Source organism: Catharus ustulatus, chromosome 6 (genome assembly GCF_009819885.2).
Source record: "Catharus ustulatus isolate bCatUst1 chromosome 6, bCatUst1.pri.v2, whole genome shotgun sequence".
In the NCBI taxonomy this organism is placed as follows: Eukaryota; Metazoa; Chordata; class Aves; order Passeriformes; family Turdidae; genus Catharus; species Catharus ustulatus.
Window position 1 is genome coordinate 55,778,259 of NC_046226.1, and position 26,751 is coordinate 55,805,009.

General features: G+C 40.4%; 1 protein-coding gene across 1 annotated transcript in view; it reads left to right on the forward strand.

Annotated features, from left to right (window-relative positions):
* The window catches only part of LOC116997458 (SH3 and multiple ankyrin repeat domains protein 2-like), a 267,147-nt gene that overhangs the window by 144,990 nt on the left and 95,406 nt on the right, over positions 1 to 26,751 (forward strand). Inside the window, 3 exon segments of the mRNA XM_033062189.1 lie at positions 1,343 to 1,418; positions 18,736 to 18,818; positions 20,484 to 20,608. Coding sequence (XP_032918080.1) covers positions 1,343 to 1,418; positions 18,736 to 18,818; positions 20,484 to 20,608 — 284 coding nt within the window.

A 26,751-nucleotide genomic window follows, 5' to 3' on the forward strand; every position in this document is an offset into this window, starting at 1 on the left:
TTTATTTCTTGTAATAATTTCTGGGGGACTTCTGAGAACAGGCCAGGGGGAAACTCACAGTGGACTCCGGGTTTATGATTTTCTATGTTTCTTCCGTTTGTGTCTCTTTGTTTGCACCTGATTTTTAGAATGGCATGAAAAAAGAATATTGCTTGTTGGGGAACAGACTGCAATTTGTTCAGTAGGAGCAGGAATTTTGGATAAAGGAAGGGCCTTTTAGGCAAAAAACCAGGTTGTAGACGAGTGACAAAGGGACAAAATAAACTAAAGTGTCAAGTTTAGTTCATATTGTAGAGATTTTCTCCCTGTCTGGCCATCCTGTAGGATGGAGGCTGACTGGTCTCCACAAAATCTATATAAATGTAAATATTTCTTTTTTTCCCTAGTACGGCTTTTCGTGGACCTTACCAATTGGTGCACAGCTCTGAAGAAATAACTTTCTTACTCTTTTAGCAGCTGCAACCTAAATGTACATTTCCAGCTGGAATTTCTCTGTATTATGGGTATATTTGGATTTATGCCTCCAGCTGGGGGCATCATCCAGTTACGTGTGAGCAGCACTGGTTAAAGCAAGGAAATATGCATTTTTACCACCCTTCTTCCCAAGGTCTGCCTCCCAGGACTTTCTCCTGCTTCTATGTTCAAAGCCCTTCCATCCTGCTCTGATGTTCTTTTTTTCTCTGCAGTCTTGCCCTTGGTCATTTGACAGCACCAATCTCAAATCTAGTCATTTGCACCATCCTTAAAAGCTGTGCCACAGACGTGCTGTGCCTTGAGGGCTCTGTCTGGCTTGGAGAATTAATAAATCTGTTGGGATTGTGTCAGGCTGTCCTTCCATGGAGAGTGCCTCAGCTGTGCAGATGAGACTTTCATGGTCGTAATCTAAACCAGAAACTTCACTGTCTGATTTTTGATGTCTCTTAGCCAAACCGAAGGTGATTTAATTGGAGTACCAACCCGTAGTTAGGCAAAAATTATTGTTTTGCATATTCTGGCTATTCTCCCAACCTTTCTGACATGCATTTCAGATTTTTCTTACTTCTTTCTTCTTCTATTTTGCCTCTTTGCTATAAAAGAACCAAATATTGGTCGCAAAAGTTTTTGCCACTGAGAATGTGAGTGGAGCTTTCAAACTTGTGAATTATGTGATTCATGATCTCCAAAAAGTTCTCCTTATTCACTTGATGTGTCTGATGTGATAAAAGAATATCTCCAAAGCAAACATTTTTTTCCGAAATGCCTTGAAACTGCATTCATTCACTGCGAGGGAATAAAAACAAATACTTCAGCACCTGATTAAGAAATATAGAAGTATTGAAAATTCTTTTTTTTCTCTGTGCAGAAACTCGAGCAGATAGATCAAAGAAGCTGTTTAGACACTACACGGTTGGATCCTATGACAGCTTTGATGCTTCAAGGTAAGAATTTTTTTCCTTTTGGTTGCAATCTGTTTACAAAACCTTCCCAGCTTTATTTAATTCTTACTTTAGGCTTTGGAGGGGAAGAGGGAAGCAGATTACTAAACAGAGCTTCTGAGGGTACCATTTAACTTCTCAATTGGTTTTTATTGCAGTTTACTTTGTTCACATGGGATGGGTGTAGAAAATTCGGGAGCACCGAAGTCCTAAGTTTCATTGTTTAGTTTTGGGAGTGGTGAAAGAGATTTGTTGTTCTGAACAGTAACTTTGGAACTCGAGTAGAACTGATGCTGCTGGAAATGAGAGGTTAGGTTATTTATTTGTGGAGAATTCATGATTTTTGAGCAGGTTCTCCTCCCCCATGGATATTCCTTGAACATACAGATGACTACTGGTAGAAAGGATGACCTTTAAAACACAGAACCTCAGTTAGCTTTTGGTGTCTTCTTGAGGAAATTTTGATGGCATACTGGAAGTATTTTTCTTTTCTCCTGGATGTCCAATTAGAGCTTGAGTTTGGTTTTTTGTTTTTGTTTGTTTGTTTGTTTTGTTGTGTTTTTCAAGGAAACCACTTTTATTGTAGGAGAAAAGGAAAAACTCTGAAATGTGTGAAGTAATGGCAGTGTTTCACGTAGCACAATACTAAAAAAAAAAAAAAAGAAAAAAGAAGAATGTGGTAACTGTTGCTTTTGTTCAGTTTCTCTGTGAGTTGAACAATTTGGGGAGGAAATTCCCAGTTGGACATGATGTGATCGGCTGGGGGAGTCTGATGATGGTAAAGTTGTCAAGAGAAGCTGTGAACCCATAGTCTGAGACAAGCTCTGCAGAGCAGACTCACTGGTTACTGGGGACATTTAGAGTAAAAAGAGTTGGCTTTTTGCAAGGTTCAAGTGATCATTAGTCTACAAAATCCATATCCTTGTCTCTGTATTTCAGTGTGAATGAATAGGGTTGTTACTGCAAAAGGGAGAAGCTGTGTCTGCTGCATGTTGCCTCAGAGATATCAAATAATTCCACTTGGAAACCTCTTGCTACTTTCTAAAAAGATATTTTTTTCATTAGAAAATACCAATTCCATCAAAACCTTCCTTTCCACCTTTTTCTATTTTTTTTAAGTAGTTGTTTTTTTTCTCTTTTTGATTTGAGGTTTTTTTGTAAAGGTATTGGGTTTGGGTTTGTGCAGTGCAACTGTAAAGCTCTCAAAAATATACCTTTATCTGATTCAGAACTGAGCAGGAGGGATAATCAGGAACAAAACAACTTTTTACAGCCTTATATGAATTAGTTATGAAGTGTGTCTGCAGTTGATATCTATTAATTATCTGAGGAGAGAGAGGGAAAGCAACAGAGTTCTCCTGGCAAGGTTTGGAAGAAAACATTCCTTGAGTTTCCAGAGATAATCTGAGACCCAGTGGATCCATTTGGAAGAGTATTAGTAGAGATTGAGAGGAAAAGGTAGGAGGAGGCAGAATTAATGTGAAATTCCAGGAAATACAGTGGAAAGGTAGACTTGCTTAACACATTTTTTTGAGCAAAGTATGATAAATCTAGAATTTTTGTAAAGTAACACCAGGAAAACTAAAAAGCCAATAGCACACCAAGTTGTGTTTCAGGTACTTGACTGAGGCTGCAAATCAGCTTTTTGTACCTCTGAACAGTGATTTCATTGGTGCTTGCATATTGCTGCTAAAGCAAAAGGAATTTGCATTTCAGAACCTGTCTGGAGATTAATGTCTCTTGTTGGTACATCCAGATTTAATTCCTCACAAGGGCTTCTTCAAGGGGGGAGTTATTCAAAGAGGCAAACAAGGTGTGAAAGTGAGAGCAATTTTTGGTATTGCTAGGTTTGTACCGCTTTGATTTCTTTCTCTGTTATCATTTTGTATCAAAGTTGGGGAAGAATACATTAGAACAGATTTAATGCTGGCAGCAAAGGTTTCATAAACATTTGTCAGAAGGCAATTGTGCCTCTGCTAAGAACAGCTCTGAATCCAAAGTATTAACAAAGCTGATCCAGTTCCTTTCTGGAGATGATGTGGGGGAGTGAGGGGAAGTGTCTGCTCCCTTCTCTCTTCCTTCTCCCTCCCAAAGGGCAAAAATTGCTGAGTAGAAACACTCTGTTCAGAAATCTATATTAATGGGCTTATTCACATGCAGGAAAATACATTGTACATGGCATTTTTCATCTTGAGGAAAATGTGCAGCTTGAGTAATGGAGCTTCATTAAATCCTATTTCAGCTTTGCATAAGAGATCAGTTATCCATACATTAACTTTGGGAAAATGGGGAGGATGCTTACTAATGTGGAGAAAGGCACTGAGACTTGCTTGCTCGTGCAAATAGTCACTGAATATCATTCTAATATAATATAATATTTGAATCTAGCAGGTCTGATGTATTATCTGCTTTAAATGCTGATGGCATGCCCTCAACAGGGAAGAATTTCTTCTTAATGTCTATCCACTTTCAGTTTAAATCCCCACTCCTTGTCCTGAAGAGCAGATACATCACTAAAACTGCAAGGAGATAATGCAAGAATACTCTGCCACATCTCTGAAGTTTTCTGTCTTCCCTGGATTATTCAGCAGTTAATTCAAATGCAATTATTTGTGGGGCGTAAATGAGTTAATTCATCAAGGTTGAATTCAGTTTAATAATGGAAAGTATTGCTAAAGTGTAGAATGGATGTTCAAATTTAAAAAAAAAAAATCTTTTTTGAAACTTAAAGCTAAGGTAAACCTTTAGAAATTATCATTTTTTATCTGCTTTTTGACTGAAGTGAGGGAATTGATTAATTCTTTCAAGATGGGACAGTGGATTGTTCAGTCAGGAAAATATGTGGAATTAATTAGTTTAATTTCAAATGTAAAATGTTATCACCCTTTTAAATGGAAGGGGATTGATAATATAGTGATAACTTAGTTTTATACTCTGGAGACATAAATAATATGAGACAGTGTGGTGCTATGTAAAAATGATAAACTTGGTGTGGCAGAAAACATGATCCATTGCCTCCATGAATTTGGGAACTTTAGGACAAGACAGTGGAAACTTTTCCTACTGCATTCATTGCACCATCTCCCACCCCCAGCAGCAGCAAAAGCCAATAGCACAACTGGATGCCAATCTCAGTGCAATCAAATAGGCACATAAATTGAAGGTTTCCCGCCTATTCTGTGCCTCTCTTCACAGAATTATTGACTTTCACATGGGGGATTTTCTCCATACACTTTAACTGGTTCTAATCCCTGCATGGGAGAAGTTTTCCTGGTGCCTTTCCTTGATGCCCCATGGATCCAGCAGTATTAAGGAACTTGCAGGAGAGGATGTGATGACAAATAACCTTTTCCAAAGGCTGGTTGCCGCCACATTAATGACAAGAACAAATTGATTTGCCTTATGGTTTTTGTTCTGTTTTTCTGGAGGAAGACAAAGAGGGAAATAGGATGGTGTAACCTGAAAGAAAACTTAATTAAAAACTTAATTCATTAACCCTACTGTCCCTACTTGGAGTCAAGTGGCAACATCTGTGTCCCACGAGTGTAGAAGCTGACAGGAGTAACTCTTCAAAAGACAATTTATGTACAAACACCTAATAAAAACCAGAGAGATTCTTCTCAGATGTTCTTTCCAGGCCATTCTCTGCTGCTGTTGTCATCTGCACTGTTGGATAGAGCAGCCTGAGCTTTAATCCTGAGCAGGTCAGAGAGACTCCTTGGCACAGCTGAAGCTGTCTGCCCCTGTAACTCAGAATGCTGTGGAGAGCTTGCTTATATTTTTAATTTTTTTAGCCCACAGAATGTATCTGTTGGCTACCTTTGTCCCAAAGCTGTGATGTAAGTGGTGCTTCTTGGTAGTTTAAGCATTAGGTGTGTTACACACCTTTTTTTACTGGAAGCTCTCAGCCTGATGCAGAAATACTTTCTACTGGTTTGAGATCTGGTTTCGTGTGGATATTTCACATAAGTAATCCTCCCTCTGGAGAAATGCGGTTGCTCATCTCTTTAAATATAGATTTTAAAATTATAAAACATAGATTTAAAACAGATGGAAAATTTTGGTGGGTTTCTGACTATTGCAAGTTGTGAGGAATGTAAAACTGATGGGGAGCAAAGGGATTTTCTCCTGGTTATGATGGCCCCTTGTCCCTGGGGTGGGGAATTTGGCATATGTACTTGCTGACTGCTGCTTGCCTGGCAGCAATCCACTAAATCCTGGCAAATGGATCCTTGCAAAAATTGAGGGAAAGTATAAGAGTTCTTATTATATTTTATATCCTGCTTCCCACATTTTCACGTTGGTTCTGCCCAGGCAGAACAATGAGAGAGGTCTTGTTACACAGAGAAAAATTGGATTTTCTGAACTGGGGTAGAACTAGATGATATGGGATTGGAATTGAAGGATCTTTAAGGTCCCTTTCAACCCAAACCATTCTAGGATTCTGCGCACTGCTGTCTTGTTTGTTTGTTCTCTATTGGATATCACCAGTTCCACTGTACTAATGTTTCCTGGGAAGTCTGTACTGTTCAGGTGATCTCTTGGAGGAAATGGGAATAAGGAGATTAAAATGGTGCTGTTCACTCTTAATCCACACATTGATTGACATATTGATAATAAGTGGAATGTGATTTTACAGCTGTTCTTACCTGCAGGCATATATTTTAAACATAGTCCTTGATTTCCTCTGATGGAAACAAGTAAAACCAGCAACATTTTAACTTTTTTACTTATACACATAGCTCAATTTTTGCATAGAAGATGGTAACAAAAATATCTGAGTATTCTCAATATTGTAATTAAATGTAACCCTGTGAGATGGTGATGTGGTTACATCTGAAAGCTCTGTGAGATTTTAATGATTTAAAATCTCTGCAGATGTGATATCATGGTTCTTTTGGGCATATAGAACAGTCAGCACCAGCCAAATTGTAGGGAAAAAAAGTATGTCAAATGTTTTGTGTGCATGTAATCTCACCTGATGTCTGAAGTTATTTTTTTGGACTTGCCTGTTGTCTGTTCTGAATTAATTAATTAACTGGGAGTGTAACAGTCTGATGCCACTGACCTGCTCTTAACGTGAGGCAGAAAGGCAAGGGTAGCTCAGTTTAAATACCTTGGGCCTCATTAACTTGAAGAGCATAATTTGATGCAATTTGAAGAATTGCATATGTATTTAAGCAATAATTAACACATCGTAGCCTCCACGGAGCAGGTGGAGAGGTAAAATGTGAAGTTTTTCGTTTACAGTTATTCAATTTCTAATGGAAATTCCTTTGGTTGCTAATGAACAACTTTGCATTTTGCCTCCCCTACTGTTGTGTGATGCCATGATAGAGCTTTCTGTGCTGTTGACTACAGAAAATATTGAAAGGAATTGCTGAAATAGAAGGTAAAAAGGGGGGGTGTGTGTGTGTGCATCTGTATTGTGGTGCTTCTCCAGCTAAACCTGTACTATAATTGCACTATTAGGATCTAATACAATTACTGTAAGATCCAAATTTGTAGTGATAAGTGCTAGCACAGAGAGACCAGAATCACCACCCCCAAAAAAAAAAAAAAAAAAAAAAAAAAAAAAAAAAAAAAAAAAAAGACCTTTCCCAAATTTAGAATTACAATGCTGCAATGCTCCTTCTGAAAAATTTTTAGCATCTAGTGCTAGTCCAGACTTAACTGTGTGCCTGGGGTAGTGAAGCTGCTGCTTGCTTGCAAGGGCTGGGATTTGGGGGCTGTGCCATTTCCTGCACAGCAATTGGTACTCCCAGGCTCAGCAGGATTTCCTCTGCAACTCCTCCGGCCGGATGCTGGAGGACAGCATGGATTTAAATGTCGCCACTGAAAGCAGCAGCCTGTGTCCTGTGCATAGGGGAAATAAAGTGATTTTTTTTCTTTAAATTAGACTGGAGGAATTTAAAAAGGAAAAGAAAAAGGAGTGGAGATGCAGAAAGAAGTTTGTGAGGGTGTGACACCAGGTTGGTTGGAAGCAAAAGCCACATATTTAGAGCAGAGGGAAGCAGGAGATTCAAATGGGATTTTATTTGGGAGGGGGAGAAAGGAGAATGATTAGGTTTCTAATAATTAGTGTTTTCCATTCCTGCATCCTGGCCCCTATGACAATTTACTTCCCTGCCCCAGGGCAACTTTGGCTGCTGTGCTGTCCCCTCATCACCAGATGAGCAAAGCCTCCATATGGTGCCTCTGGTTGGGAGTGATGCAGTTGGAAGTTTTGGAACAAATAACTGGTGAGCTCGCACTGTGGGCTTGCCTCCAGTAGGAGTGATTTAAACCACTCTTCCCCTTTACCCCACTTCCAGGCAGATTTTCACAAATATTTGTTGCATTTGGAGAATTTGATCTATGAGGCAAAATTCTCAGGGTGGCTGGCAGGCAACATATGTGTTTTGTTCCTCTTAAAAGCTGAAATGATCCAAAATTGGAAAGGGGTGGATTTTCATCCTCAGTCTCTTCCATGGTGCAAAAAGTAGGTGTTGGGAGGAGGGTGCCTTGTTTCTCCTGGGACAAACCAGATGTGCTGGAGCTGTGTTTCTTTAAGAAATGGAGTCAAACCCGATAAAGAGAGAGCAGCTAAAGAGCAAACAATAGCTGGTGGTGGAGCATTCACCTGGACTAAAGGAGGTCTGGGCTTGATTCCCATGTGTGTCAGACTTAAATCCACAGCCTGAGCTGCTACTGAACGCCAGGAACCTGCTGGACAGAACAGGGCTTTATCCAAGCCCTTTGAAGGTGTCACTCCTTCCCTGAGCCAAGAGGCAGATGCTCTCTCCATCCTTGTGGATGTTGCAGGGTGCTCCATGGGAATGATTGGCAGATGCACCGATTGAGTAGCTGGTGATGCTGCTGGGGCTCCCTGCTCTCTCTGATGCAAAATGTCAGCCTGTTTTTGGAGAGATGATGCCTGACAAGCACTAAAATGTATCAACAAAAGATTGGCTTAAGGGATAAGTGTTACATAAAAACCGAGTTCATCGCAAGGTTCTGAGCTGAGGAGCAGCGAACGTTCAATGTGTGCATCAACAAAAAGTGGCAACTGCATTTTTAGTAGAAAAAAAGACCATTACCCATGTGTCTTCTAATTTCTCTAACTTTTTATAGATAACAGAATGAAGGGTTTGTTGCTCCAGTTGAACACCAGGGCTGATACTGAGTAGATTGTGGAATCCTTTAGACGAGTATGTCCAAACCTGGAGCAGCTGCACCTATGGCAGAGGTGTTTTATACCTCTACTGCAAACACTTCCAGCACCATAAATTATGGAATGCATTAAAAACTATGCATCTAAATTGACTTGAAATGATAGACCAACATTTTTATGCTGTCTCCAGTACAAAAATGAAAGCTTCATATTCCCAGAAATTCCACATCAGTGCAACCAACGAGCTGAATGTGAAAGGCAAGGGGGCAATAAAGACAGGTTCCAGTTCAACACTCACATAATTAAGAAAAGTCATGGCCAATTTAAATTAAATTGTCAAGTCAGTGACTTTTTTCAGTAACATTTTGGGCTAAACTGGCCATGCTTTGACAGAATTGCTGAAAATGATGATGCTGGTAGGCAGGAGAGCTGTTAAGATGGACGTTTTGTCTTGAAGGTAAGCAAAATTTGGAGTACTTAAAATAACTCAAGGGCTTAGTGCAATTGGAGAAATGGAGAAGGAAAATATATTTTAGAAAAGAAGGTACAGTTGCCACCTCCTTTCTGATGTTAATGAGACTGTGAAATAACATGATTAGTCAGGATTTTTAAAGGGAAATGTCAAAATTTAACAGTAATTCACAACACCTTTACAGCTCTTCTGTGCAAAATACTAGAAAATTAAAGTTTCTCACTGTACCTTGTATTTTTAAAGCTATTGGAGAAGAATATATGTTTTCAGAAAAACTTTATGCCTTTGGTGAGGCCTCATTTGTTTTGAGACAGAACTTCAAACTTACTTGTAAGTTATCTATTAAAAGCATAACATTTTTGGTCATAAAAATTTGCAGTGTGTTTAACACTGATTTAAGCACTGTACTCTTCTGTACAATGCAGACTTGTAAGTTAAATACTTCCATCTGTAAAGCTGAGATGAACAGCCAGGGCTACTCACACTCCTTGTGGTCAGGGCTGTATTTTATTCCAAGGAACACAGGACAGGAGGAAGATAATTCCTCCTGCTCATTGTAGCAAACAGGGTGTGGTGGTAAACCTGAGGGATCCCTTAAAACTAATCTGAAACTCATGTTTATCACCAGTCTGTTTCTTTCCCCTATTTCTTAGTTTAGTTTTGTTTAGACTCTCTTGGAGCAAGTGGAGTCATGATACTAAAATGTACTGCGAGTTTAATAATTGTTTTAAAGACTTGCAAGGTCAAACTGCTACCTTAAAGGGCTTGTAACACATTTAAAAAGTGTTAATAAAACACTTTCTGTTTGTTTCCTTTTAAACCCAAGGTGTGACTGAAGTTACTTCCTTTGTTCTGCCTTTGTCACTTGTCCTGTTTGATAACCTTGAACATATTCCTCTCCTTGATACTGAAGTTGTCTGTGATAAAAATGACCAATTTTAGCAAAAAACACCAGGAAAGTTATTAATTCAAAAAACCCCACAACTATAAAAAAAACCAGTAGGTTTAACATCTATAATTACTCTTCTTTTAATCTAAATACATGTTAAGATGATTAGGGAGATAATTCCTATTTCTCTGTGGTTTGGTGGCAACATCAGAGGGTGGAACTGCAGCTCGTTTGGGGTAGGAAAATACAAACCTAAACAGTAAAATGTTTATTAGACAGATATTCTAGTTACCTAAACATATGTGAGTATTTGGACAGGCTGTTTGCTCAAGGCTCATTGTACTAGCAATGAATATTAATATTTTCACAGTCCAGACTCACACTGCTGAAATGCTTGATAATGAAAACTGAAAATTGCTGATAAGTATCAGGTGCAAGTGGAGTGTGCTGGAGCCCAAAATATTCCAGTGCTAGGTGGAACATCTGTGTGAAGGGGTTGGAAGGACTCTGGGCTATAAAGCTCTCCTGTTCCATAGCAGAAGGACTCCTGCCTGCATGTCTCATGTCTGGTTGTCACTGTGTCATGTGTGGTGTTTGAAATGACTGTTCATTTTTAAAAGACAAATGAAATTAATTAATACAGAGGAATTGAGGTTTTATTTTTAAGGTTTTTTTTTTTTTTAAGGTCATTTTATTTTTAATCTCATTTTGCCACTCTCCTCATCCCCAATGATTTTTTGTTTTCTCTCTACCAGTGCAGATGTGAAAGAGTAATAACATTTCTCTTAAAAAAGGCTAAAATACTCGGATTTTTCTATAATTGTGAATAAATATATTCATGGTTATCAATATATCATACATATGGTACATATATGCACTAAATATATATTTGCTTAGGATCATGAACTTACCACTGACTTCTTAATTGCCTTCATATCCTATCCTAAGATTCCTACATAATAACGGATTAGACTTTTAGTGGATGATTTCTCTTTCCAGGAACTTGACTTCCTGGTTTGATGTATCAATATTTTTACTTTATTTATTATTTCTATTTATATAAATATATTTATTATTATTTATTTTTACTTTAGTTGTTGCAGTTGCAGAAACATAAGGTGAAAACAAAAAACCCCACAAGTACGCATAGCAAAATCAATTTATTTGAAAAGTATTACTTTAGATTGGCTACTCTCTTCTCCTACACACCAAAAAATATGATATTAGGTGTAATTAAAAGCTGGATAAAGGACTGTGGACTAAGAGGGAAACAGAGAGACAAAATTTGTCCTTCATTCTACATAAAGAAATTGTGCAACAACTTTTCTGTTGTGAAATTTAATATTTCTTTTTTGAACCTGTATTTTTTGGTAAAGCATAAACCCGTTGAAGTGTACAGCACTGTTGCTCTCTTTAAGGTACAGTAGTTTCACGAATACAAGCTGCACGGATTATAAGCCGCACCCCCGGTGCCTCGACAATGTTGCTGTCTTTGTCAATAGATAAGCCGCACCCCGAATATTAGCCGCACTTTCGTTCGTAGCGAGAATCCGTGCGCAGCTTTCACAAATTGGCCAATTAGTAACAGGATCGCGGCATAGCGGGCTTTACTGGCTCGGGGCGGGGCCAGGCAGGCTCGGCCCGCTCATGGTTGCCGACGGGGCCGGGTGGCCCAGCTCAGCGCCACGGCTCGGCGGGGCTGGCCGGGTGGTACTGCCGCCGCCGCCGGGCTCGCTGGCCCCCCTCTCCCGTCAGCACCGCCCCGCTGCCGCGTTCCCTAGCCCCGCCGGCGGGCTCGCCGGCCGCGGCGCGCCGCGTTCCCTAGCCCCGCCGCCGGGTTCGCCGGCCGCGGCGCGTTCCCTAGCCCCGCCGGCGGGCTCGCCGGCCGCGGCGCGCCGCCTTCCCTAGCCCCGCCGGCGGGCTCGCCGGCCGCCCCCTCCCATCTGCACCGCCGCCGCGTTTCCTCGCCCTGGCCGGCACTGCAGGCCCCCGCACCGCCAGGCTCCCCCACGCTGCTGGCCCCGATTCTGCTGGGCTTCCCCCGCTGCCAGGCAGCCCCACCCGCCGGCCTTCCTGCTTCTGCCATGCTCCCCTGCACTGCTAGCCCCAGTTCTCCCGGGCTCCCCCGCCCTGCTGGCCCGGGCTCTGCCGCCCCCCTGCCCCGCCCTGCTGGCTCAGGCTCAGCCGCCCGCCCCCCACACTGCTGGCCCCGCCTCTGCCAGGCTTTCCCACCTCAGCCGGGGCCGGCCGGGCTCCAGCTTGGCTTGGGGCTGCCGCGGGCTCTCACTTCCGTGTTGGTAGCTTTTAGAATTTTGTTAATGTATTAGCCGCCCCGGAATATTAGCCGCACTTCCGGGTTTCCACCAAAATTTTGGTCAAATTGGTGCGGCTTGTATTCGTGAAATTACTGTAGGTTGCTTCTTTGTAATGATAGCTGATTTTTTGGGCACCTCTGCTGATCACAGGCTGGAAAAAGCAGCGCCATCTTTCTGACTTCCTAATTCTTACTGAATCCCTTCATGGCTGATATTAGTGTCAGTTTGGGGACTTAGTGAAGAACTGTTCTTTTTTCACCCAGGCTATCAAGTATTCAAAATCCAATAAAGATGGCTTGATTCCTTGTTTAGAAGTGTGAATGAAACACCTTTTTTAGGTGGAAGATATGATGTTCCCTGTCAGGTTTTACTGGAGCCTGTGATTCCCTCACTGTGGAGCACAGATCCAGAACTGGAGAATATCTCCATGTCTTTTAAAACAGCCAGTGTTTAACATATCCCTCTTTCATCAGCAGATTTCAAAGCAAAATCTGCAGCCTTGCTGTTCTCATGATTAAAGAACTCCACAAGATTCTTGCTAACTCTGGAGAAGCAGCACTGGTACAGGAGATTGGAAAGACAAATATATTAATATGGGGAGGGTACAGGAGTATTGCTGGAGCATCCTTTCTTATTTTCCTGTTCCTTTATCTGGCTGGAACACAGCCAGCTGAGGAAGACACAGCTATGCCAAGTTTACCAAGGAGAAGTTAGACCATGTCATTTCTATTGCAATTTGAAATGGTTTGCCACAAATTATAAAAGAGAGGGAAACAGTGCAAGCAGGGGTAATGGTGATTTTGTCTGTCTTCTCTGGGTTTTTTTGTTTGAGTGCCAGCTGCGCCAGTCAGGCACTGACACGCAACCAATTGTCTGTGCCAGTAAAGATTCTGCTGATGGATTTCTTTGAGAGCACCTGTGAAGCTGAGATCCATGGGTAGTACTACGCATTTGATTCCATGCTGCACTTCCATATGCAGTCCTGATCTTCCAATTTATTTTTTTAATGAAATAGCAGAACAACTTAGAGTATTTTTAGTTCTATGTGATTCCCTTCATTCCTTCTCCATCATATTTTAATTATTGTACCATGATCATACTCCTTGGACTTGTATCTTCAGCTACCTAGTAAGGAATTTATCAATTTCAAGTTTACTGCTCTCCAGTATTTCTATTCTAATGCTGGGTTCTGTCTGCCCTGAGGAAAGTGCTGAGGTCCTGACCCATCTATTTTGAAATATCTTCTTCCTCCCAAACACAGATTGCTCTAAACTTCTAGTTAAACATATGTTCTAAAGGAAAATAATTAAGACTTGTCATATATGACATTAGGATTGCTCAGCTGTACAGAGTGAGCCAACCCCACCCATTCTGGGATCCTAGGATTCTGTGCAGGGAGAGGTTACTATGAATTTGAATATATGGTTGTCTACATCCCACTGTTTCTGTTTGGGTTGCCAGTCGGTTTTCTAGGGACAGCCTGTGTATTTTCCTATCCACTGTGCACAGAACCCACTCACTGCTGTAGCTGCTGCCTCTTGAACAAATGATTGCTGCTGTGCCTGACACAGGACAGCTGTGAGAGCTCTTGTCTGAGACCTAAAAGTGGAGGATCACTGCCTGGGAAACTTGAACAATCACAGAAAGAGTCTTCATTAATCTTGAAGACCTTAATTAGTAGGATTAGCCAATTTTCCTGAAGCTGTTAGAGTAGTTGACTATAAATTGTAAAGTTGATCCCTTCCAGCAGTAATAGGAAATGTTTTCCCACTGAAAGTTTGCTATATCCTACAATATGGTTTGCTGTAGACATAATTTCCATTTTATGTGGTATCAGGACAGGTTACTTTCTGAAAAAAGGGAGAGAGTATTTTCATGTGCCTTTAACAGGGATTGACTGTTGGATAATGCACAAAGGGCTCCTCCTCTTGAACAGATTTCCCAAATGCCCTTCTCTGGCTTGAGCATAACCACCATAAATTGACCATCTTATCCTGAAAGGAATTAGTGTGACTGCTTCCAGACGTTGCATATAAATTTATGGAATGATTTAGATTTCGTTTTATTGCACCTGGCAGAGCACTTGATTCTTCTAGGATTTATCTAGCTGTGAACTCACTAGATCTTTCCAAAAGATTGCAATTGCAAGAGTGCTGAGGAGAGGAAAAAGGACTAATGAAGAGATTTAGATTTACTTGGCCAACTGTAAGAAGTGAACCTGGAGAGAGCCAAGTTCACTTCCCACTCAAGGGGAGAGCAAGTCCTGACTGAAGGGATTGTGGGCTCGGGGGCTACTGAAGCTGAAAAGGTTGGGTTACGTTTCCAGGGGATGCATGATGGCAGAGAATCAGGAACGTAATTCCTTTTAACATTCATTTTTTCTTCTGCCATGGGGAGAGACTGGCAATATACCAAATAACCACTTTTGTTTCCAGATAATGGTGATAATTTTCAGTGGAGTGTCCTCTACTTGCTATTTTTCAGGTTGAAATCAGCAATGAAACACTTGATACAAACTTGCCTAAACATATCCTTTACTCCTGATAGCCTCCACCTCTGTAATTTATTATTTTAACTTGTGGAATAAGTCATGCCTTAAGATAGAGTGTAGTTACCCTTGATGAGAACAGGAAGCCTGGTTTTGTGGGCCTGCCTCCAGCAGGAGCCTGCACTCCAACCTTTATTTTCTTCATACAGGTCTTTATGAAAGACTTGACATTTCTCCTTCCTTCCTCAAATATTATCCTAATGGGCTGTTAGCAAAGCAGGAATTCCTGCTCTTTTGAAAAGCCCACGCAAATGATGGTTGTTATGTGAAACAGGACTGAGTTCAAAACTCACATATCTTTCTGACAGTGGACAAATCCTTGTATTTCCCTTTTGCCATTGGTCAGTCTGTAAAATTATGGAAATTGTAACACCTCTTCACAAGTTCTTGAGCCTTAAGTTGTTAAGGAAACGACATGAGCTGATGAATAAGTATATTTTCTAATATCTACTGCTTGAGTAAAGCAGAGATTTACATTGACTGTTATTTTGGCCTGAAGTTTTTATGATTATGCTCCACACAGAAATATCCTGCACTTGATTGGATGCCTTTTGCATTTAACTTTGCCTGCAATGAATCTTGTCCTTACACAGCCCAAAGTCACAGCAGTGTGTGCCCCATTTAAGTAATGAGCTATTGATTTTAGAATTACTCATTTTATTACCATCATATGGAGCCAGTCATATTCTGAGGACTCATCTCTGAAATGGAAGCTGTTTCATTTCAGTTTGGGATGGAAATGGACTTCAGGGATTTTACCCATTGAAATTTGGCATATCACAGATAACAGGGACTATCTGGCCTCACACAGAACTGTGCATTATACTGAAAGAGGCTGGAAGAAATTCCTCTTCTTGCATGAGCTCAGGCCTCTGAGCAGGCTCCTAATGTAATGCCACCTTCATTTGTCACTGGTTGCCATACCCTGTGTTCTGCTGCTAAGTATTTACAACACCTCCAGGATCAAAGAGACGCTGCCAAGCAGGCTTGTGGGGAGAAATTCTGACCTACTTTCACATTTGGCACCACTTTGCCTGCCAGGAGCAGGTGGACTGTGAACAGACCTGCGGTGGAGAGTCCACCCTGACTGGCATAGAGAGCCCTGGCATGGCAAAGCAAGCAAAAAGCAACCCTGCAAACAGTCTGAGGTTAAACCCTCTTTTGCCCCTTTTCTTGGGAAAGCAAACTTTTCTGGGAGAAAGGGTGTGGAGGTTGCAAGTTCAGTTCATTTTTTTGTGTGCCTGTTTGTCTTCCCTCCTTTTCCTGCTGCTGGTTCTTCACTCTGCAGCACTGTGGTCTGTGTGGAGAATCAATTTGCTTTCTGCGGTTACTTGAACAAGTTTAAGCTACTCAAGCCATAGGATTTTTACAGGTTCCCTACTCCTAGGGAACATAAATGAGAAGAAATGCTGCACATCTGATTTTTTCAAGCCTACATTTTTACTTTCCAGGCTGTGATGCTGTTTTCTTTATTACTGCAACTGTGTATTTGAAAGTTGTATTTGTCAAGTAATAGAGATCAGTTTGTGTGTTTGCTCACCAAAAATCCTGTTGTGCTTCTCCCTCCCTTCCCTCTCACTTCCCCCTTGCACATAACTTTGTAAAATGTTGGCAATTTGGTACCCCCACATTCAGTAAATGAACTGAAATATAAAATGGGGTAGTTTACAGAATAGATGTGCTGTACATGAGAAGAAAATGAGAGGTGGTTTTTATACCTTTAATCTGTACATTAGAATGAAGTGAACCTAACTTGACAATGCCCATCATTTCATGAGCTGGCTCTGGAGGGACTCGGCATGCCTATAGTTTTTTGGATGTAGACCAGGTGAATTGATACTGAATTTGCTGAGCTGATAAACTTCTGAATTCTGTATGGAAATGAACTGACACAAGGGTGGGATCTGGGGAGGAGGCTCAAGGAGATTCTTTGAACTGAACTCTTGCTATAATTAGGATCTCAGAAGTTGCATTCTACCCTCTCAGAAATTGCCTTCTAAGCTCTATTAAGCTATTGATTGGTTACAAGGAAACTTAAAGGGAATGGGTTTTATTAATTTGATGAGTATTAAGAAAAATAATGCTGTTGACTCTTCAGAGGGCAAGCACAGGGACCCACCTTGAGAATGTGGTGGTGAAATGAAGGAAATAAACCAACACACTGGCAGGAGCAGTCAGCTTCTAGAAAATCGGGATGTTGATGGAGAACCTCAATGGGCTCTGAGAGTTGCATGTTTCATCCCATCTTGATACCCCTGAGCAGCAGGGTGTTGGGCTTTCTCAAGAAGCAGAAGATTTTTAACTGCCAAAACAGGAAATGCCTGAATGACACAGTAAATAACAATAAGTTGAGAGATACAAGAGCTGGTGGTGGAGACCATCTCTTGCCCACAAAGTCACTGCTGTGGCAGTTTGTATTCATGTGTGGTGTTAAACACTCTGCCATTTGGGGCAACCTTACATCATTGCTTCAGCAGCCATGGGAAGTTTCATCCCGCAGAGCTGGAAAGGCACCAAAAGGATGGTCTGTGATGCACAAAAAATCTGGAGTTTGGAGGCTGTCCATTGGTGTCCTGATATCATCATCCCTCTTCAGAGCTTTAAATAAAAAGGTCACAACAATTTCTCTTTATTTAGTTTCCTCCTCCCCCTGGGGATTATTGATGGCCCTGAGGCAGATCCAGTCTCTCCTTGCATTCACTGCTTTGGGGACTGGATTCTGTACAAGACCAGTGGGAGCAGAAGTTGGCTAGTAAAAAAAATAAAGAAAGTGAACTTGCTCATACCCCTTTCTATCTGAACTAGTTCTCTAGGTATTTTAAAGCAGCACAGTTTGCAGTGCTGACAATTCATGGACTTAACCCCTGCAACTCGTGCTGTGCAATGCTTTGGTACCTAAAAGAACATTCTAAATTTTTTTCTGCTTTTTTTTAAAAAATATTGCTTTGAGCTTATATTTAGTAACTTCATGTTTAATGAAAAATATTAAACACCTTAAGGCTTTTACAGATCATTCCCTGTATCTGAAGGGTCCCATTTTAATGTGTATTTTGTGCATTTTCTTCATCTACCTTCTACTTTTATCTTAGCCAATGACAGTGAGATTCCTAAGGCTACTTTCTCTTTAAGGGACTAGAGCTTACATAAATAGTCCTTTACACCATCTCCTTGTTTTATAATATTAATTGTTTATCAGGAGACAGGAAATATTCCTTAGAAAATATGTTTTCCTGCTTGTGCATGCCTTGTTACTATTTCAATTATGCAGATTCTTGATGCTGTGGAAATTTGTGCTTGATGACGCCAAGGCAGCTGCACGTTGTTAGCATTGTAGGCTGTCAGATGATCATGTGGGATTCTTGCAGCATGCAACATTCAATAGGATTGAAAAAGGGCTTTTGATGCAAGGCATAGCTTTCAGAATATATTTGTGCCTTTTAGTTAGCTAATAGAAAATCATAATTTATTATCTTTAAATTTAAAATGCTGCCTCATTTTTCTTCTGGTTGGTTTCATTTTGGCTTCACTAGAAGATGCATCTGGTACATCCACGATTGAGGAGTTTATTAATGATACTGTCGTTCAGTTCACTTACTTTTTTTCCTTTTAGAGTCCTAGCTAGCCCACAGATTACATGATCACATGTTCATCCAGTCATTCATATAGAACACAAACCACCATGCATGATTTCTTCTTCTTTCTTTTTCCTCTCTGCCTTTTTCATTCCTTTTAAGTTGCTTTGTCATGTTCTCTTTTACCATCCACCTTAGTCTTTGTCTTCCCCTCGCTGCTATTTGTTCTATATTTTCCCATGCTTGGTTACTGCAATATTATTTGATTAACGGGCTGTGATGATGATGAACCTGCACACTGGAGGAGCAGCTACTACGGTGGTGATGAAGGGATGTAATAATGGTCGCTATCCTCGGAATTCTCTCTACAGTGACTGCATAATAGAAGAAAAGGCAGTGGTCCTGCAGAAAAAAGACAATGAAGGATTTGGATTTGTGCTCAGAGGGGCAAAAGGTATGTGCTTCTGTTTGTGTGTGTGTATGTGTGTGTGTGTGTGTGTGTGTGTATGTGTGTGATGTGCAGGGGCATGAAGAAATTTATACATCTCAGAATATAAGCAGGAATTATTCTTGGTGCACTTGGTTGCTAGACAACAGGATTCTCTGTATGCTATACTACTCCGATGGATTTCAGTGCCTTCTCTCTGAAGCAGTTTGCATTTTTACATAGGAGAAGCACTGCATAATCGTTTTGGGGGGAGAAAGTTTTGCCTGTATTTTTCTCATGCCAGTGGATGTAGTATTTTGTCATTAATCTGTTCTGTTGTGCAGTTTACTTAACTATGGGAAACCTGCTTTCCTCATAAAAACTGCTGCTTTATTTCAAATACCAGCCTGGTTAAATAGGGCTGCAAATAGGAATAGACAGGAGAGGGATGTTTTGTTTAAAATAGGTGTGGATCTTCTGCAAGGTGACATTGGTGCAGTTTTAGTATGAAAATATGATTTTTTTTTTATATCTTGAGAAGCTGCACGTATGTTGCATGGCCTGTAGTGTGCTCATTTTTAAAACTGTTCATATGTTAAGCTGCACAGCACTTCTCTGTAGGCTAAAATCTCTCACAATGGCATTCCTCCGAGTTAAAAAAGGCATTCTATTTAATGCTTTGCTTTTTAACTTTCAGTGCAGTTTGCTCCCTTTGTATTTAAAAAAAGAATATATGTATGTGGTGGTATGTCCCATCTCTTGCTCCCCCTCATTTCACATGGGTTCTCCCTTGCCTTGCTTGAGCATGAAAATTATTCCATGTCTTCATTCTTGGGACATGGCTTTTGCTCTGCCTGTTCCCCACCCCTAAACCTAAACTAGAGCCACTGTGGATTTGCAGGGCTGGGAAAGCTTTGCCAGTTTTAGCCAAATGAAATGTTTGGAGTTGAAGCAGGAAAGCCCAAGGCTCTGCCTTCTCTCTGCGTATTGGTGTGGGTTATCAGTGCTTTGAGCAGGGCTCACTGCCTCTGGGTGAGCCCAACAGTTTCCCCCAGATTTTCTCTGTAGCAGCAGGGGCACCTCAGGTGAAAGACCCAAAAGACTTTTCTGCCCGTGTGTGTACGTGACACAGAGGGGCAGGCAGTGCTGTCACAGGGCCAGCTGTGCCTCCTGTCCTAAAAAGTAATTTTTTCTGGTCTCTTCTTTGTTATGCACATCTAAATTTAGGAGGAGGAAAAAAATTCTAGTTGATCTTTTTCATCCTTTGCCACGCACCCCACCCCCCCTAGTTTGGCCAGATGCTCTCTCCTGGCTCCAGCACATAATTCATTTTTAGGTGGATGTTGCCAGAGTTACAGCATTCTGCCAGGCACACAAAAGGGTTACTTTGAGCCAATACTGAATATCCTGGAATATGAGAACCCAGCTATTGCCTGGTGCAGCTTGATTTGGTTTGTGTCATGAAAGGAGCAGGTTATTTCCCCCTCTGGAAGGAAGACCTGTGGATTGCAATTGCACAGGGGTTGCACTCTGTCCCCAGCATCCTGATCTCCGTGAGGCACATCCCTCTCACTTCCAGCACCCACCATTTTTTAACCCTAAATTGGAATGGCCAATGGTAGGCCTGTAGTCAAGTGGTATTTGCAAGCACTCCATAACTTTCTTTTTTTAATGTGGTATTTATTTTTAAAGCTGACACACCAATTGAAGAATTCACCCCAACTCCAGCCTTTCCTGCTTTGCAGTACTTGGAATCTGTGGATGAAGGGGGAGTAGCATGGCAAGCTGGCCTGAGAACTGGAGACTTTTTGATCGAGGTAGGAGATCCTGAAATTTGATTCTCAGTGCTCTGTTGGGGAAATAGTGATGCTCCCGTTGGAGAATTGGCTCTGGAAAAAGATGTGGGATGCGTCTGAGCAGCAAGTTCTGTGAGCTAACACCAGTAATGTGCTTCACTTGATCAATTTAAAACTTCATGCAGCATTCATGAAAGCAGTGATGGAGAACAGTGGTCAGGCTGGCTGGGAATTTTTTGGCTGTTCTTTTTGTCCTTTGGGAATGCACTCTCAGAGATATTTGGGAGGTCGTAGCCTTCTTTCAGTTATTGAAATTTAGATGAATTTCAATATTTGTTGTGGGCTGTCAGTTCTGGTTTCTTCTAAATATTTTCAAGGTGTAACCAAAATTAATGACTTTTTATGCAACTATTTCTGCACTCAGAAATATCCATGGTTTAGTGGCATTTAGTAACCATGGAGAATAAAGCAAATTACTTTGGCTTGAAATTGAATTTTTCCAACACTACACTGTGAATACAAAAAATAAAGCAATGGATGCTATTGCATTAAAAATTACTTTATATAGAGGGTATATTTATATACTCTGTTCATCCATGCCAAAAATATCTTCATGTTTGATATTTTGGAGGATTTTTTGTTGGTATTTTAGTTTTGTTTAAATAGTTGATTCTCCTTTTGAGTGTTGCTGGCCAGTTTGCAGCAAAGTCATGATTTGGAATTTTTCTTCCTCTTCCCCCCACAACCTTTTCATGACCAACAAAGAGATGCTGTGGTTCTGTGGAACTGGGTATTGAAAATAGGTCTTTTGGGATGAATTGATCAAGCCTTGTCTGTGAGATCTATTAATTTTACATTATTGGATGTGTTCTTCAGGCTCATGTATGGTTTGGTAAAATACTTCCTGGTGTTACAACATTTATTTCTGCAGAGCTGGCTTTTGCATGTGGGAGAGGGTACAACACGCAGCTTTTTATGGAGTGTGCCTTGAACTCCCATGGTGATTGAATTTAAATAGTTGCACCGCTTCCTCATGCTGTAGCCATGAAAGAACAGGCTTTGCAGGTTTCTAAAGTAAATAGATGTGCTTTTTTATCTCTGTCTTCAAGCACATTTCCCTTGCTGTTTGTTTACTTAAGAAGCATTCAGCATTTAGCATTTCACGTTTAGCGTTTAGTGTTAAAGACCAGCTTACAAATGGAACTGCTGTGTTCCCTGGGCAGGGGTCCTTCCAAAGCTCTCCCTATTCCTGTCAAGTGGGGTTTTGAAACAAGGCTGTATTTCTAGATCTTGTTAGGTTTCTTGTTAGGCTTTTCATCCATGGGAAGTATGAAGAGTCTGTACTGGCAGATTGCACGGATAGAATTGATGGTGAATAGTGTGCAATTTAATTCCTTATGGAATGACAATATGCCTATGGATTTTTTCAAGATCTCTGAAAGGGTGAAAGAAGGCTGGGTAACTGATTCTGCACAAAGCTTTACTGTTTTTTTGGAAAATAAGAGGAGAATTGTAATTAATTGTCTAGACAATTTACTCCTAGCCTTAACTTGGAAGAGCAGCTAAACATGCACATACAGTGCTGAATCAGGAGGACATTAATCCACACTCCAGCATATTTGTAATTAATTCTGAAAGAAGCCATTATTACATGCAAATCAAATCCATTTCTGTGTAATTTATGTTCACTGGGGTTATTCCGTTCTGAATTTTGCAACTTAATTAATAATGATAATCCTGAGAAATTGCAACTTGGCTATTGCAGGAGGCTTTTCTGTTGGAGAAAGGCAGGATTTTTTTCTGTTTCATGGCCAACATGCAGTGCACAGCCCTGGCTGGATGGAGAAAGCCATCTTTAGAGATATTTACAGTGATGCAAAAGATTGTTGAAATAGAAGTCCATCTGCACTTCTAGGAATGCGAAACTACTTTATCTTTTGTGTTGAATGAGAAGATTTAAATTTACACCCTAGCAAGTGGTTGTCAACCCTGATGTAGTCAGCCTGCCTTGCTGCTAAATGATTTCTCTTATAACTCTGAAGTTTATGCCTCTGTGTGTAAGTGCCACCTCAACCATTTGTAAGTAGTATCAGGCATTTATGATAAATGTCACATGAATAATAAAAGAGTTAATGGACAACCAGGATCCTAATTAGTGCTATTTATAACACATGTGGCAGGTACCAGGTGTTAGGGAAGGGGAGAGTCCAGTTTGGCAGGGGGCAAAATGAGAGGCAGAGCAAATGCTTCGTTCTTGCTTGAGGAGGTTTGGTGGCTCAGGGTCATGGAGATGAAGGGAACCTCACTGTGGAAAGACAGGTTTGACAGGGTGATAGGACCTTTCTTTGGAGAGTACAAGAGTAGGAGAAGACAGGGCATCATTTCTTTGTGTACAGTTATGGTCTGGAATCTTCTGAAGGAAGGAAAACTTCAATAGCAGCTCTGAGGCATTATAATAATTCGTGTTTGGATTTGATATATGTGGAGCAGAACAAATAAAAGATCTGTACAAACAAGGAAGAAAAAGTGCTGTCTTGCTCCAGCAGACAAATGGAGTAGGGATTACCTGGAACAGCTGGCATTGTCTCATATGAATGAGTTTTTACCAAGAATGCAGTTCCTGATTTGTCCAACCTGTACAACTAATTTTAACATGAGACTTCAGAGATGAACATTACACTTGCCCTTGGAAACAGTGCTCACAGAGTCTCCATGGAAATTTCTGACAGTGTGTGGTTTGTCTCCTCCTTGCTTCAAAACCAACCATGGCTTTTGTGATAAAAATTGTGAAGTGTGTAGTGGCTTTCCTGGATAGAGCACAGGGCTAGTGTACTGGAAAAGTGCAGGAGCAGTTTTAGAGCTGAAGGAGTGAGGTACAGGCAGTGTCAATAGATACGGATTTTCATCAGCAATTCAAAAGACGCCAATTCAATGTGATTTTTTTGCTTAGCTTTGATGAACAATCAGAAAACAAGGACGGTTATGATTTGGTTGTTACAACTGAAATTTTACAGCTTGCCCTATATGTTATTTTTCACTATTTTAATTTATGTTTTCTGCAATCTTGATATTAGCCTGATTAAAAAGATAGATGAAGGTAAAACAACATATTAGGCCAAAAGCTAAAAATTGCAGTCTCCACTAGAAAGGAGTTAAAAAATTGCACCCATCACCAATTGCTTTGTGGGCCACTGATTACGTACTTATCAGTGACTGGATTTCTATACTCTAACTGCACAAGTTTGAAAAAATTCAGAGTTCTGCCTTGAGACATGACCAAGAATTCTTGAAGGTGGGGTTGTGTAGGAGATTTGCTTTGATGACAGAAAGTCTAACCATCTTTGAGTATAAAAATCCATTTAACTGGAAGGCCTGTTTTAACTCATAATAGAGTTTTTTGGAGGGTTTAAGTGTGTTAAGGATATAGATTGTCTTTTAAAATTAACCCCCAGTGGATTATTAACTATTTGTTCTTGTTGTCCCCATGAGTGTGCAGCTGTTCTGCAGGTGTTGCCTGATGTGGCTCATGGGGATTTTCCCTGCCACACAAACAATAATTTTACAATATCAATACTCAGAAAGCTGGATTAATTCTGCAATATTTTACCAGAACAATGTATTTGTTCTCTAAATGAGGCATTGCAGTTTGCATTATTGTGCCATAAAATCTCTTATTTTTCCAGATAAATTGAAATGTTATTGTCTGCAGAATAGCATGCCTGCTTATTTACATTCCAGTTAATATGTAAACTAGATAAACCTGGTGAATTATTCATTTAAAAAATAAAAACAAAAGGGCAAAATTCAAGGTTTAATTTGAGGATCAAAACCAGAGATGGTAGTAGAAAAAATGTCACTGTTTTTCTGCAGAACTCTTCAGCTAGTATTTGTACTAAAACATGCAAAATCTCTGTAGTATTATTGCCTGTGTTTCTTCATCCTCGAAAACATATACAGTTTACTAGTACAAACTTTTCTTTAACTGGTTTTGGGTGGAAAATAAATGTTTTATTACAGACAACGTTATTTTATCATTATATCTGTCATCTGACTGCATGCAAGAAGTAGCAATAAGCATTTAGGGAGACATTTCAAAAATCTGAAATATTAAATAAAAGAAAAATCCTTCCCCACCTTCATACACAAATGAAGGTTCATATTTAGCAATAGGCTATTGGTTTATACAAACTTGAAAACTGCTGTGGGAAGCAAACTTTGAACTTTATTGTTGTAACTTAAACTCTAGTAATTATGAATATTTTTAACAATGTTTTGCCTTACATTGGTATTCAATGGCTGGGTGAACTAGTGGTTTTACAAAGCCAGCTATTACTGATTCCAATCCTTTTAGCAATAGAGAATTCTTCCCTTTGATTATCCTTTGATAATCTTCATTAATTACCCCGTGGCTGCGTTTTCTCCTATTTCTAGTGTGAACTCTTCTTGCTTCTACCACCAGATAGAAATCTAATTTTTTTTTTTTCTTGGGGCAGGCTCATGGGAACCATGATATTTTTTCCTCTCTTAATAAGCGGAGGCTTTGTTAATGACTTTGTATAAACAGGGATTCACATGTTGCAGCTGGAAGTTTGCTCCTCTTTTCCCAGCAATGTGGACACCAGCTCCATGCAGTGCTTAACAAGGCTGCTATGTGTAGGAGGAAGAAATCAGACCCAACATTCACAGTACACTTCTGAGGGCTGGATTCAGCTCTCACAATTAGGCCTTTCTAGGGGACCAGCAGAGTCAAGTCCACATTAGTTCAGTGTCTTGCAGGAAGGTTTTTGTTGCCAGCTTGGCTGTTGCTCCTGCCCTGCCAGGGAGCCTCCCGTTTGGCAGGAGAGCAACCGAGCTGGGAGCTGCTCTATTCCTAGACAGCACCTACTTTGGGTTTGAATCAACTCTACAAACATCTTTTTAATGATGAGGGGTTTGCCAAAGCTGCAGCAGCACTGCAGTGTCTGAGCTTCTGGAGAGGGAGTTCCTGGCCAGGGCAGGGGCTTGGAACTGGATGGTCTTTGGTTTCTTCCAACAAAAACCATTCTGGGATATTTTATATATATATATATATATATATATATATATATACACAGCACCAGTCTGGGCACTACTGTTTTAAAATTTATGTATTTAATTTGGCACATAGTTTGATTTAACCAACCATTAGAGGAAAAAGCTTGTTTCTGTTAACTAGTTAATCATCATCCTCTTAGTGACATCTATAAGTTATGTCTATTAAGCACCAGCAAGCCCCTGACACTGCTTAAAACTCTCAGAGTCCAAAGAAAACTTTCTTCCTGTTTTTCTTCTGGAATTCTCCTGCTGAAGTGTAGCTACAGATGTACTGGAGGGTTGGGACAATGGGCTCTTGGAAAAAGCAGCTGTGGTATAAGTATGGAACAGCCTGGTTTATCTGTGGAGCGTCTGACTGAGGGAATTAATTTTTCATTTGATGGAGAAGTGTTTTACTTTCTTTCCACCTAAACTCGGTGACCGAGGGTTTGGGTTTGCTTAGTTTGTTTTTCTTAATTTATGTTTTTAGTGGATGGTGGCAGCTGAGTGAAATTATTGTGCCCTGAGAGTGCTTTGGATGGCACAAATCCACTGTACATAACTATTTCTGATTGGTTTTTTATCTGTTTTTCATGTGTATCCTCCAACCCGTAGGAAGTGATAGTGTTCCAAATATGCCAGTGTGATCATCAAAAAGAGGAACAAACCTTGGTTAATTTTTAAAGTGCATTATTAAGACTGTTTCCTTTTTGACATAGATGGAAATGAGCAGACAAAAAAAAATAAATTAGTCCTCAGAGGAGCTCAGTTATTCACACATAAACAAGTAATACATTTTAAAATAAGAATGAAGAGCAGACAAGAATGAGGCCTTTAGCTTTCCAGGCTGTGAGCAGAACTGGGAAACATTTTCCTTTGGCCTTGACTCTCCATGAGGTGTATACTGGGCTTCTGGTTCCCCAAAATTTAGCAAGTAGCTCTTTGAAACTCAGAGCTGATATTTATGCTTCTTTGAGAGGAGGATTTGCAAGGAATTGTGATGATAATGGCAGCAAGAGCCAGAAGTAGCTCTGTGTCTATTCAGTTCTCCATTTTCAGTTTTAAGGTGTTTTGGCCTGGGTGCCACAGTATTTTGGGAGAATTTCCTGACA